The following is a 14,165-nucleotide window of genomic DNA, read 5'->3' as shown; positions in this document are numbered from 1 at the left end:
AGCAAAGTACCAGAGGATTGGAGGTCTGCAAACATTGTACCAATATCTAAAAAGGGTGCAAGGGAAAGGCCAGAAAATTATTGGCAGGTCAGTCTGACTTTGGTAGTGGGCAAATTAATGGAATCAATTCTGAGATTTAGAAAAAACTGTTACTTAGAAAGGCACAGATTGATTAGGGATAGTCAGCATGGTTTTGTTAGGGGAAGATTGTGTCTTACTAACTTAATAGAATTTTTTGAGAAAGTAACAAGGAGGATTGATGAGGGTAGAGGGATGTTGCCTGCATGGATTTTAGTAAGGCATTTCACGAGATTCCACGTGGCAGCCTGGTCAGAAAATTGAGATCCCACAGGATACAGAGGAAGGTAGCAAGTTGGATCCAAAATTGACTCAGTGATAGGGAACAAAGGGTAATGATCAACGGATATTTTTGCGAGTGGAAAGCAGTTTCCAGTGCATTCCACAGGGCTCAGTACTGGGGCCCTTGCTGTTTGTTGTATATATTAGTGATTTGGATTTAAATATTGGAGATATGAGTGGGAAATTCACAGGGGAAAGGCTGTGTAGTTGATAGTGAAGAAGATAGCTGTTGTCTCCAAAATTATATCAAAGGTTTGGTTGAGGGGGTGGAAAAGTAGCAAATGGAATTCAATCCAGAGAAGTGTGAGGCAATGCACTTGGGGAGGGCAAACAAAGCAAGGGAATACTCAATAAATAGAAGGATATTAAGAGGGACTGAGGGAGTTAGAGACCTTGGAGTGCATGTTCACAGGTCCCTGAAGGTGACAGGGCAGGTGGATGAGATGGTAAAGAAAGCATATGGAATTGTTTTCTTTATTCAACAGGAGATTGGATACAAAAGCAAAAATGTAATGCTGGAACTGTATAAAACGCTGGTTAGGCCACAGCTGGAATTGTGTACACAGTTCTGGTCACCACATTACAGGAAGAACATAATTGATCTGGAGAGAATACAGATGAGATTTACAAGAATGCTTGAAAATTGCAGATAAGAAGAAAGACTGGATAGGCTAGGGTTGTTTTCCTTAGAACAGAGGAAGCTGAGGGGTGACCTAATTGAGGTGTACAAAATTATGAGGGGCCTAGATAGGGTAGACAGGAAAGGTTTGTTTCCCCTACCTGAGGGTTCAATTACGAGGGGCATAGATTTAAGGTGATCGGAAGAAGGATTAGAGAGAACATCAGGAAAAAGAGTTTTCACCGAGGGTGGTGGGCATCTTGAATTCACTGCCTATATTGGTGGTTGAGGGTGAAACACTGAGCTCATTTAAAAGGTATCTGGGTATGCACCTGAAGCGCAGCAACTTGCAAGGCTACGGACAGGTGCTGGAAAGAGGGATTAAAAATGAGCAGCTAACTTCTTAATACTCTTTTTTATGGCCAGCACAGACATGATGGACTAAATGGGCCTCTTTCAGCGCCATAACGTTTCTATGGTTCTATATCACTACGGCACAGTATCAAATTTTGTTCAACAACACTTCTGAAATTCCTTGGGAAGTCTTACTACATTAGACGTGTTAATTAAATGCAAGTTGCTATTGTTGGAACTGTTTGAGGACAAACACATGAATTGTAAAGTTAATATGACTTGGGGGTGGTGATAAATGAAAAGGAATTACTGCAAGATAGGATAAAGACTGTTGAGGTTTGAATGAGTTGGAATTGATGAAGCATGGAGGATTTTTTAAATTCTTTCATAGGATGTGGGCATCGCTGGCAAGGCCAGCATTTGTTGCCCATCACAAGTTGCCTTTGAGCTGAGTGGCTTGCTAGGTCATTTCAGAGGGCAGTTAAGAGTCAACCAAATTGCTCTGGAGTCATATCTGGCCAGACCAGTTAAGGAAGGTAGATTTCCTTCCCTAAATGAACCGGGTGGGTTTTGACAACATCAATGATAGTTTCATAGTCATTATTACTAATGTATTATCCATTCTTGGACACTTAATACAGGCCTAGCTTTCAATTTCAGATTTATAATTAATTGAATTTAAATTCCACCAGCTGCCATGGTGAGATTTGACCTGTGTCGCTAGTGCTTTAGCCTGGGCCTCTGGATTTCAATCACTGACATTACCACGATGCCAACATTGCCCCTGAGGACGAGAAGACCAGGATATGAATAAGGATTTCCAGGACAGTTATGGGTAGGAATTGGACAATATTATTAAGTGGAAGTAAGTGGCCTTGGTGATGGATAGGGTGCGAGTTTGAAGTTCAGTTCTAAAAGGGACAAGGTATGAAGGTTGCACAAGATCTGGTTCAGACTGAACAATAGCTTCAGGGAAAGGAGAGGGAGTCAGTGGCAAGAGAAATGAGTTTAGGCTGCAGGCCGAAAACAACGGCTTCAGGCTTCCCAACATGCAGTTGGAGAAATGTGAATTGTCTGCAACTTGATATTAGACCTACAGCCTGGGAGCACAGAGGTAGCTGAAGGACCAAGGGACCTGTTAGAAATGTACAGATGGATATCACCAGCATGCATATGGGAAATGATCCCGTGTCTACAAATGACGTCACTGATGTTAGCATGTAAATAAGGAAGGCGAACAGGCCAATGGGTAGGTTTCTATTTATTGGTTAGTTTATTTTTGGATCAAAAGCAGAGAACATTTAATACATTATATTATGTATATGTGCAAGAAAAATAGAAAAGCAGTTTTTTTTTTTAAATGGCGCAAAACTTTTAAATGTTGATATTGAGACACACTTGGGTGTACTCACACAAGGAACACAGAAAAGTTAACTTGCAGGTACAGCAAGCAATTAGGAAAATAAATGGTGTGCCTTTATTGCAAGGGGATTGGAGTACAAGAATAGAAAGGTCTTGCTACAATTTTACGGAGCTTTAATGAGACCACACTTGGAATACTGTGTGCAATTTTGATCTTCATATTTAAGGAAAGCTTTACTTGCATTTGAGGCAGTACAGTGAAGGTTCATTAGATTGGTCCTTGGGATGAAAGGTTGCCCAATGAAGAAAGGCTGAGTAAACTGGGTCTATAATCTCTGGAGTTTAAGAGAAAGAGGGATGAAACATTCAAGATTATGAAGGGGTTTGATAGGGAAGATGCTGAAACGTTGTTTCCCCTGGCTAGGTCTAGAAAAAGGAGGCATTTTCAGGATAGGGGGCCAATCATTTAGGATTAAGATGAGGAGAAATTTCTTCACTGGAATTCTCTACTCCAAAGGGTTGTGGATGTTCAATCAATGAACATATTTAAGGCTGAGATGGACAGATTTTTGGTGTCTCAGAGAATCAAGAGGTATAGGAAGCAGGTAGAAAAGTGGAGTTAAAGCCCAAGATCAGCCATGATCATACTGAATGATAGAGCAGACTTGATGGGCTGTATGGTCTTCTCCTGCTCCTATTTCTTATGTTCTTTTGTAAAAATAGCAACAAAAGACAGAAATCACTAATCTCTTAAAATTAAAAAATGTTTTAAAAAGATCCTACACACAAGCTACATATATTACACTTGTTATCCTTATGTTTGGAATTCTAGGCACAATTTATGCATCAACTAAACTCAATCACCTGTTTATTTATATTACCTTCATATCACATGCGGTACTATTACAGCATAAAATGAATAAATGCGCATCAGTACCATTAATAAAACAAAGAGATGGGTCATATGGATTCCATACCTACGTGCGGAGTACTAAGAGAAATGCTGAACATTTGCTGTACTCTTCTGTACGATTAAAAGGGATATATATAAAATTTGTTTACAATTACTAAAAATCATGCCCGCAACAAAGCTCTGTAAACATGGGTAAATTTGGCCTTCAATTTCAATGAGTGGGTAGTAAAGTATGCCAAAGAATTGATATTTTCACACATCAAGAATGCAGTCTATAAATTACATGGGGATCCTCAAAACTCATTCATTAAATATAAAAATGAAAATTGCTCTGCTTTTTCCAAAACACAGCTGGAAGTATAACACCTAAATATAATCTTCAATATATACTTATAGATTCACACATAGGTCATTTTATGAAATTACATGTTACGATGCACAGCGAGAAGGAACTAAAAACATACCTTGAAAACGTTTACCAACTCCTAGTCTAAGTGTCCACAAAGAGCAACTGTCTATTGTACAAAGTCACACATCATTGTACCGAAACTATGTTTTCACATTAAAAAAACCACTCGAACTGAACCTGAAGCGGCTGCTATAACAAATAAGTTGAATCAAGCGAACAAACGCCACAGCTGCCAACAGTTTAATGGTGTCGCTATTACTGTTAAATTAGTTTAAATCCCTAAATTTGAAAATCTAAAATTAGAAAGTGCAAATCGGAATTAAGAATGTTTTCCAAAAAAAAAATCCAGCCATCTTTTCCCAGGGCAACTGAGACAACAGCGATAAAAAAATGCGAGCATCATCCCTGTGAAAGTTGAACATGGAAAGTGAGCCCTGATACCATGTTCTACAACAATATGCTCTTATTAATAGAAAAGTTGCTTCAATGAATTCCAGTCTGCAGGTTTATTAAAATTGTATATAACAATTTGGCAAAACTATGAATGGGTATTAACAAATCACAGGCATTTGAATCAGTATTCTGGCAATGACCATTCAACACTGTCTTGCACTTAGATTACAAATTTGTAATAATCTCGCAAATAAAGATGATAATTAAAAGAAATAATTCCCGTGCTCATTCAAGAGCTCATAAAACTTCAGCAGATTAAGAGACTTTACCTATTAAAGGTTATCTGAATTGCAGATGCGAATATTACAAAATTATAACTCAATACTTACTTTTTATTAAACCCTTTTGAATATTGAAAAGTCTAAAATAGATGTTTCTTAAATCTTTCAAGAGTAAAATACAATAAAAAAGTGTCAAATGCTGATATAGAACTATTTATCAATTGTAGATTAGTTACTGTAATCTATCATTAACAAGAATGAATGAGCATTCGGACAACTAAGAGGTGTTCAAAGAGAGTAAGCATGGATTTGTCTGACTTACATAGTTGATTCTTGAGCAAGTAACTAGATGATGACTAGGGATATGTCTATGCATCTTGTTAAATGGACTTCCAAAGGTATTTGATAAAATGTTTCACACGGAGATTAGCAAAAATGTAGAGAAATAAGTCATGACATTGGAGGTAATCTTGTGAAATAGATTGGTAATTGGTTGCGAGAGTAAGGACAAAAGGGACGTCCTCTGATTGGTGGGTTGTGACAATTGGTATTTTCCAGGGATTTGAACTGGGTCCTCAGCTTTTCACCATGACTTGGATGAAGGAAGGGGGAGTTGTATATCTAAGTTTACATTTGACACCAAGTTAAGAGGCATAGTAAGTTGGGGCACAAAACTAATATTTTTCATAATATTATTGTAGGCTTATGGGTGAGGGTGGCTCTGTGTGACTGATTTAATTGAATTAGAATCAGATAGACTGCAAGATTAAAATTACTGAGAATTAGGTGTAAAGCAGGCTTATGAAATGGAGAAGAACAAGCAAGGATGAGGGTTCCACATGTAAGGTGTGAATGAAATTTTCATTTTTAGATAAGTGAAGGGGTTGTTTGATTTTCAAAGGGATGGTAGTACGCTTACAATTAACAAGATAAGCAAGGCCATGCAGTATGTTTATTTTTCCCCAAAGATACTGACCATAAAAGCAACTTTAAAGATTTTTATATTATGTGAAAAGTAAATTTCCAAATACATGCAGAACAATGGAATTTTACACACTAAAGAGACAGAAACATATATAAAGAAGGATGGAAGGTTACATAGGGGGTGGCCATGTAAAATCTTGAAAGGCACACAGTGTAAAGCCACCTTTGAAGTGCTGTTCCAGTACCTAAAATTGTATTAAAAGCTTTTGGAATTCCACTGTTGAGTGAGTGCTGTGGTAACCTTGCTGGATTTTGTATTTAAATAAAAAATCTATTTTAGACTGTTCCCTTAAAGGGGGTATGCAGTTGGGAGTCAGGTTAATTTAGAATTTTGGGATTTGTTATAATATCAAGTAACTGCAATCTTATGTTTGTTTGAATTCTTTTCTTTTGCTAATAAATGTTTCAATTTAATTTTAAAAATCTCTAAAGTTGTTAGTGAACTCACTACTTCAATGCACAAATCTTCTCATAATAAATATAAATTGCAAAACCGTTGCAATAGCGTGGCCAAGTTTCCCTTGTGGGTTTGGTCCGCCTGGTACATATCATCTGCCATATCATAACAGTTGTATGAATGGGAGTAGGGGGTCACAAAGACAGAGTGGGCCAAATGATGGCAAATAGAATGAAGTGTGAGGTTAACTCCCATGGATCTAAGAAAGAAACCAGAATATTTTAAATGGTGAGAGGCTAGGAGTTATCAAGAAGCAAAGGAATTTGGGTGTTCCTATATGCAAATCATGCTAAGTTTGTTCACAGTATAAAAAAAAATCAAAAAGACTAATGGAATTATGGCCTTAATCTCAACAAGGTTGGAATTTAAAAGTGAATATGTGATGCTTCAATTCTTCAGAACCTTGGTAAGGCCTAGTCTGAAGTTCAGCTTTTAGTTTTGGGCACCAAATTTCAGGAAAGATGTATTGGCTTTAAAAGTCCATACTGTGCAGGTTCATCATGATGACACCAGGGTTAAATTCAGAACTGTTTGCATAAACCTGACTTGTATTGTCTTGGATTTAGAAGGTTGAGGGTGAGCCAACCAGGTTTACAAATGATAAAGGGGTTCGACAGGGCAGAAACAGAGAACCTATCTCCTCTGCTGGGAAAATCCAGAACAAGAGAGCACAATCTTAAATTTAGAGTTCAGCTATTTAGGAGTGAAATGAGGAAGCTTTGTACATTCCCACAAAAGGCTGAGGACACTGGGTCATGAAATTTTCAAGGCCAAGATCAATAGATTATTTTTTTGTTGGGCAATGTTATCAAACGAAATGGAACAAAACACAATAAATGGATTTGAGGCAGCTATTATTTAGCTGAATGGTGGACTAGGCCTGACAGGCTGAATGTACATTCTTGTTCCTACGTTCTCATGTGCCCATGATCATTGTAAAGTACAATTCAGGGATAGAATCAGAATGATCTGTAGTCAGTTTAAGTGCCATTGTTAAAAGTTATTTAAGTTCTCAAAATTATGCACAAATGTTTCACAAACTTTATTAGTCAATGCTGAATCTCTGACTGCACAATCTCACTTTGAAGAATGGATTTACTTTGTGAGCCTTCACTGAAAGAAATGTACCAAATACGATTTAATTTTCTTATTTTGCTTATAACAGCAACCCAAATCATTCAGGTAACCATGTTAGCAATTAAGACAACTAGCACAATGGGTTACATACAAATATAAAAATCTCGTTTCTATCAAGCATTATGCAAAATAAACTCTAGCTGCAAATTGAATAACAAGGAAAATTAACCCATTTTACCATGAAAGAGAAATCCTGATGCTCAACAGCCTTAATTGATGCTAAGAAACCAAAATCTTTTCTGCATTACAAGAAGTCTAGATGCTTTCTTAGTGGGTTCATAATTGATTAGATAACTAAGTTGCATACACAAAGTATGAGGAGAGCTAAAAAAAGGAACTACGAGGGGAGTTTAGACGGTTACATAAAAGAGAAGCTAAAAAGTCTTGTGTATGGGTAAGGCTGATTAGGGACCAAAGGAAGATGATCTTGTGGAAGCAGAGGGTTTGGCTAAGGTACTAAATTTACCCAATCTTCACTAAAGAGGAGGATGCTACCATTGTGACATTAAAGGAGAAAGTTATAGAGAAATTGGATAGGATAAAAACAGAAAAAGAGGTACTAAAAAAGTTGACAATGCTCAAAGTAGGGCAGTTGCATGTTAAAGGTCGGGATGCGCCCAGAAGTTGCTAAGGGAACCAAGGTAGGAAATTGAGGAGTCTCTGGTCATGATCTTCCAATCCTCCTGAGCAGTGCTGCCAGAAGATTTGGAGGAAGGAGGCAGGAAATACTAACCACTATTCAAAAAATGGGGGATAGGGTTAAACTGGGCAAATACAGGCCAGCTAGCCTATCGTCAGTGGCGGGGAAACCTTTGCAAACAATAATGAGATAAAATTAATTGCTACTTAGAAAAATATGGGTCAATAAATCAAAACCAACACAGATTTACTAAAAGCAAATCGTGTATGACTAACTTTAGTATGTTCTTTGGTGAAGTAAGAGTTTTGATGGTAGTAATGTGGATGCTTTTGTGCATTTAGATTTTTAGAAGCTCTTTGATAAAGTTTCATATAATAGACTGCTTAGCAAAACTGAAACCCATATGATTAAAAGGCAGAAATTGCATGAATATGAAATCAGTTAATGGACAGAAAGTAGCGATTACTGGTAAATGTAGCAAACACTGAGGAGGATAGTAGAAGACTTCAGAAAGACACAAACTGGTGGAATGGTCAGACACATAGCAGATGAAATGTAATGCAGAGATGTGTGAAATTATTCATTTTAGTAGTAAGAATAAAGAGAATATAAACTAAATGGTACAATTTTTAAAGGCATTGCAGGAACAGAATGACCTGGGAGCATGAGTGCACAAAGTCTTTGATGGTGACAGGGCAAGTTGAGAAGGCTTTTAAATGGCATACAGGATCTTTAGTTTTATAAACAAGGGCATAGGGTACAAAAGCAAGGAAGTTAGGCTAACCTTTTATAAGTCACTGGTTGAATTATTGTGGACACTGCACTTTAGGAAAGATGTCAAGATCTAGAGAGGTGCAGAGGTGATTTACAAAACAGTAACGGGTGAAAGATTTCAGTTACGTGGAGAGACTAGAGAAACTTGGGTTGTTTTCTTAGATCTGAGAAGGTGAAGCAGAGATTTGATAGATGTGTTCAATATTGTTTTCACAAATTAAGTGAGAAGAAATGTTTTCCAGGGACAAATGAGTCAGCAACCAGGGAACACACTGGCAAAAGGTAAAAGTAACTGGAAAAATATCCAGAGGTGATGCAAGGGAAAAAAAATTATACTGCCCGAAAGGGAGATGGAAATAGATTCCATAACAACTTTCAAAAGGGAATTAGATAAATATTTGAAGTTGGAAAGTGTGCATGGATATGTAGAAAGAGCAGGCAAGTGCGACTAAGTGGATAGTTCTTTGGAAGAGCTGGTACGTTAACGATGGGTGAATTGCCTCCTTCTGCACTATACCATTCTACGATTTTATTAAATGCTTAAAGGCATACTCCAAATATTTCTGGGCTCATCCACAAAAGCATTCGCATTTCACAGGCCTTTGTTTCTATTACACTAAAAATTAAGTTGGCTCCTACAGTTCAACCAGCTACATGTGACTTATTAACTGGTCCCAATGTAGATTTTTTGCTTCCATCAAACACTAACTTAGGTTGATATAATTTCACCGATAAAATTTATTCACTTTTAAGTAGCACAACTTGATATTTTATTGATTGATACTGTGGTTATCAGTTCCTGTCAACTTATTGAAATGCAGAAAAAAATCAAAATATCAAAGTAATCATATCCTTTTCTGGCACACTGAGGATGCACTTCCACATGAGTGAGAATTAAATTCAAATTGCATTCAGCTTCTACCCAAAAAAAATTCATTATCTGCAAAGGATTTTTTGTTAGCTAATTGGTTATTTGACTGCTTTCAAAGTACAGAATGTACTGAGCTTCATGACAAGGCTGTATTTGGTCTAGGTTCCTGATTCTATTCTCAAATTCTCAGGTATTAAAAAATTTTGGTTAAGCCAATTTTGTTTAAACTGAAATTCGGACTGGTTTTATAGTGTTTTTAAAATAATGACTTTAACAGTCAATACCAAAGACAAGAGCATACTTTAATGACTGTATCAGACATTTCAGTCAAATATTTAATCCACTGTAACAATGCATCAATTCATAATATGGTTACAATTTCTCAATTAACTGCAATAGGCTAACATTATAAAGTTTCAGAAACTCAGCTGCTTCAAATACTTAGGAAAGAGGAGACGAGGCCATTTGGCTGATCATGGCTGATCTTCTACCTCAATGCCATTTTCCTACACTACCCCATTTCCCTTGACATCTTCAATATCTAGAAATCTATTGATCTGTCCTGAACACACTCAACGACTGAACCTCCACCGCCCTCTGAGGTAGAGAATTCCAAAGATTCACCAACCTCTGAGTGAAGGAATTCCTCCTCATCTCAGTCCTAAATGGCCTACCTCTTATTCTGAGACGGTGTCCTCTGGTTCTAGACACCCCAGCCAGGGGAAACATCCTTCCTGCATCTACCCTAACGAGCCTGTAAGAATTTTCTATTTTTCAATGAGATCACCTCGCATTCTTCTAAACTCTAGAGAACACAGGCCCAGTCTCCTCACAGGGCAATCCCACCATCCCAGGTATCAGTCTGGTGAACCTCTGCTGTACTCCCTCAGTGGCAAGTATATTCTTCCTTAGGTAAGGGGACCAAATTGTACACAATACTCCAGGTGCGTCTCACCAAGGCCCTGTACAATTGCAGCAAGATTTCTTTATTCCTGTACTCAAATCCTCCTGCAATAAATGCAAAATACCATTTGCCTTCCTAATTGCTTGCTGCACATTCACGTTAGCTTTCAGTGACTTATGAACAGGGGTACCGAGATCTCTTTGGGCATCAACACTTCCCAATCTCTCACCATTTAAGATATACTCCATATTTTATTTTCATACTCATATTCCTAGATAGTGTTGGGTAATCAACAAACTTGGAAATATTACATTTGGTCCCCACATCTAAATCATTGATACAGGTTTTGAACAAAGCCAAAGCAATGATCCTTGCAGTACCCCACTAATCACAGCCTGCCAACCTGAGAATGATCAGTTTATTCCTACTCTCCTACTCTTGCTTTCTGTCCATTAACCAATTATAATCCAACAACTACCCAACAAATCAAATTAAAAACACAGTTTGGTGTTTTCTTTACTATTGAACCAATGCCAACTGTCTCCTATGAAACTAGATCTGAACACTCGGATGAAATGTTTGTGCCATACTCCTACAAATTTTCTCAATAAACAGGATTGTGGTTTCCATTTTCTTTGAATTACAGTTTTGTAACTGATTGCATTGGATTAAGTACAACAGCTTTAATAGTATGCTCATTCTATGAAATCTGTAGTCTGTTATATATTACAGTCAATGATCATTTGCAAGGCATTATTAGTTTTCTGCAGCACAAGAGATTTTTTATTACACAAATCACTATATACTCCATTGCATGATTCTGTAAGTTAGGTATCTCAGTAATGCCGTATTGAAAATTCAACTCATTACTTACATATGGCCCATATGGAACTGAAACTGATCAGAAATTCCCAAGCACCAGGTAAAACAGGTGTAATCACAGGCACAAAGGCATTACAAGTTATTCTGCTGATTATATACAGTTCTAAACCACTTGGAAGGTGGAGAGTTAAAGTGATTAAACTGCCACAAATGGTACATACAAATCATAAGAGCTGAAACATTTCAGAATTACTTCTACATTGCTAAACTCCCAAGTCAAGATAAACAAAGGCACTCCCTAGACCGTTCCCTTTTTCTGAATTGAGACATTACAATCATATCGCAAAAACACTGACTATATATAACCACTTCACTATAGTCACACTGGAACCTATTGAAAGTCTGTCACAAAATGCAATACCTAACAGATTCACAAAACAAAAATCACTTCACATTTTGTATGATTCTCAAATTTCCTGAAATCTAATCAAAATTAGCATTCTTAAAATGGTATTTGATGTAGAAACTCAGCTTTTGTTAGCAGTTATACTTCTGTTATTCACTACATAAATGTAACCTTTTTTTTAAATCACTGCTTCACTTTGATTTTTATCCAGCAAATTATATGCAAATATAAATATTCACATTAGTGATTGACCTTATTTAAAAACATAGTCTGGATCAGTGAGCATTTTGTAACCTTAAATATACCTTCTCAAAAATAACAATATGAATTATCCAACTGAGTTTACATATACTGCTCATGTCTTGATAACCACATAGTAATGGCACTGGAAAATGATTCTCAGTTCTAGTAAAATTGTCAAGATTATTTAAATGTACCTGCCTTATACCTGTTTTCACATTTTAAATAGATGAAAATAGGCAAACACTTATAAGTACATACTGTGTAATTGAATTTTGTACACTCTTCTCATTTAAAGTCATTCCTGGGGGTGGGTCATTTTGCAAAGCCATTAGCTCCTTCTGTAATCTTTTCTAATAGAGAAATACATACAATAGTTAGAAAAAATGCATTACTATAATATTGTGCAAATTGAGTCATAACTTTCCAAATTAATTCCCCACCTCTACGAAGGCTCAGTTGCAGTCGATTTTTCACTTTAAAGTTAACATAATTGAATATAAGTGCATAAAAGTTCTGTACAGCATAAAACTTTATTCAGTTTTGTAGCTTTTTAAATTAATGCTGCAGTTACTCTTTTCATGAATATCTCATTACTGTATAAATACTAATTATCATAATCTAAAACAATTGCTGGACTCGTACAAGAAATCACACTTGGTAGAGTTAAATATATATGCGCTATAAAGTGCACAAAAGTCTGCACCAACTTATTCAGTTACAGCTTTCAAAATATGGATGTGAATAAAAAAAAAGGATGTGAAATATAACACTGGTTTTCATTTACTGGACTGATGGAAGTTTTACTACTGAGGTAGCAAAGACATACGAGGCTCCAGTTCACATCTAGTTTCCATTATTACTTGTCCGCTCACACGTTAAAACGTTCGGCAATTATAAGTTTACACATGTGAGGTTGCCTCCGCTTAATCACACAATCTTACCCTCGACAAGCTAGTCTCACACTGGGAAGGGGAAGTGAGAGAAAAACAAAGCTACGATGCTGAAATTGAGGACGGTATGAGTAAAACAACTTAATAAAACAAATGATGATGGCAGGGCTGAGTCCTGACTCCTCAGCCACTGCTGTTCTTCGACAGGTGTCGCTGGCACCTGTAACCTTCATAGGATACAATATCACCTGTACGCACAGAAACAAGGGACAGACACAGATGGAGCCCAACTCTTCCCGAGGGGTCACTCTGTCGATCTCCCGCTCCCTTAGCCTCATCGTCCCGAGTCTGACATCAGCACCCTCCAAAAGCTGCCAGTCTTGGGGCTTCACCCCCGCGGTTTCAGGAGTCGCGCAGAAAAACATTTGTAAATGTACACAAATAACAACGGGCCGCTCAGTCGGGTTCCTCGCTTCCCTCAAGGCCCCCCCCCCCCCCCCCCAACGCCCGCCCGCCCGCCCCGCATTGAAGATACGGGGTGCAGGTGCCGAGAATCGCCCGACCCGCTCTCCCTCCACTGCGGGTAGTAAACGATGCTGTGCCCCCGCAAGAAAGCAACAACCCTCCGTGAAGCGTCGCCGAGCAGCTCAGACACTCACCTGCATTGACGCCATGATGGAACCCCCTGCCCCCCCCCACACACCCCCGCGCCAGAGCCTCCACCAGCGTCACTGCGTCATGACGCACACGGAGGCGCACGTGAGCAGCCGTGCCTCCCATCCACAGCTTGAGAGAACCAAACGAGCTGGATTTCTAGCATCCGCAGTTTTTTGTTTTTATCTCTGGATTTTCATTTAGTTTGTCAGCCAAACAGCAATTTATTTTCTCTAATGTAACCTGTTTTAATACATTGCCATCCTTGTGGAAGTAAACATTTGCCCGTTTGTTTAAATGGTTTTACAATTTATCTTACACTTACACATTTTTATCAGATGGAACTTAAAGATTTGCACAAAACATAAATGATTGTTTTCCAACACCACAACAACATGCATTTATGCAGAACCTTTAAAATTGAACAGCATTCTGAGCAATTTCACAGAAGAGTAATGAGGCAAAAAATTGACATTGGAATGAGGAGGAGATATTGGGAGCAATGTTCCTGCTAACCTTTTTATTTAATATGCACAAGCCCCTTTAAATTCTTTTGCATGGCCATGCACACATGGTAACTGTAGTATAAGGGTGTTTTGGTTACTAAAGGTTAATATGGGACTGGGGAAACAGTACCACCCATGATGCAGAGAGTCATATGATGATGATAGAATGTGAGTAGAGTCTGGGAG

General features: G+C 37.8%; 1 protein-coding gene across 1 annotated transcript in view; it reads right to left on the bottom strand.

The window, feature by feature from the left end:
- Nucleotides 1–13,512, bottom strand: part of ube2wb (ubiquitin conjugating enzyme E2 Wb) — a 93,775-nt gene extending 80,263 nt beyond the window's left edge. Inside the window, exons 1-2 of the mRNA XM_041190150.1 lie at nt 13,479–13,512; nt 12,188–12,279 (exon numbers count right to left, since the gene is read on the bottom strand). Coding sequence (XP_041046084.1) covers nt 12,188–12,279; nt 13,479–13,493 — 107 coding nt within the window. The 5' untranslated portion in view covers nt 13,494–13,512. The remainder of the gene's footprint in view (nt 1–12,187; nt 12,280–13,478) is intronic.
- Between the last annotated feature and the right edge of the window lie 653 nt (nt 13,513–14,165).

Source organism: Carcharodon carcharias, chromosome 6, assembly GCF_017639515.1.
Source record: "Carcharodon carcharias isolate sCarCar2 chromosome 6, sCarCar2.pri, whole genome shotgun sequence".
NCBI lineage: Eukaryota > Metazoa > Chordata > Chondrichthyes > Lamniformes > Lamnidae > Carcharodon > Carcharodon carcharias.
The sequence above is the reverse complement of the archived record's forward strand: the minus strand, read 5'-3'. Positions and strand labels throughout refer to the sequence as shown.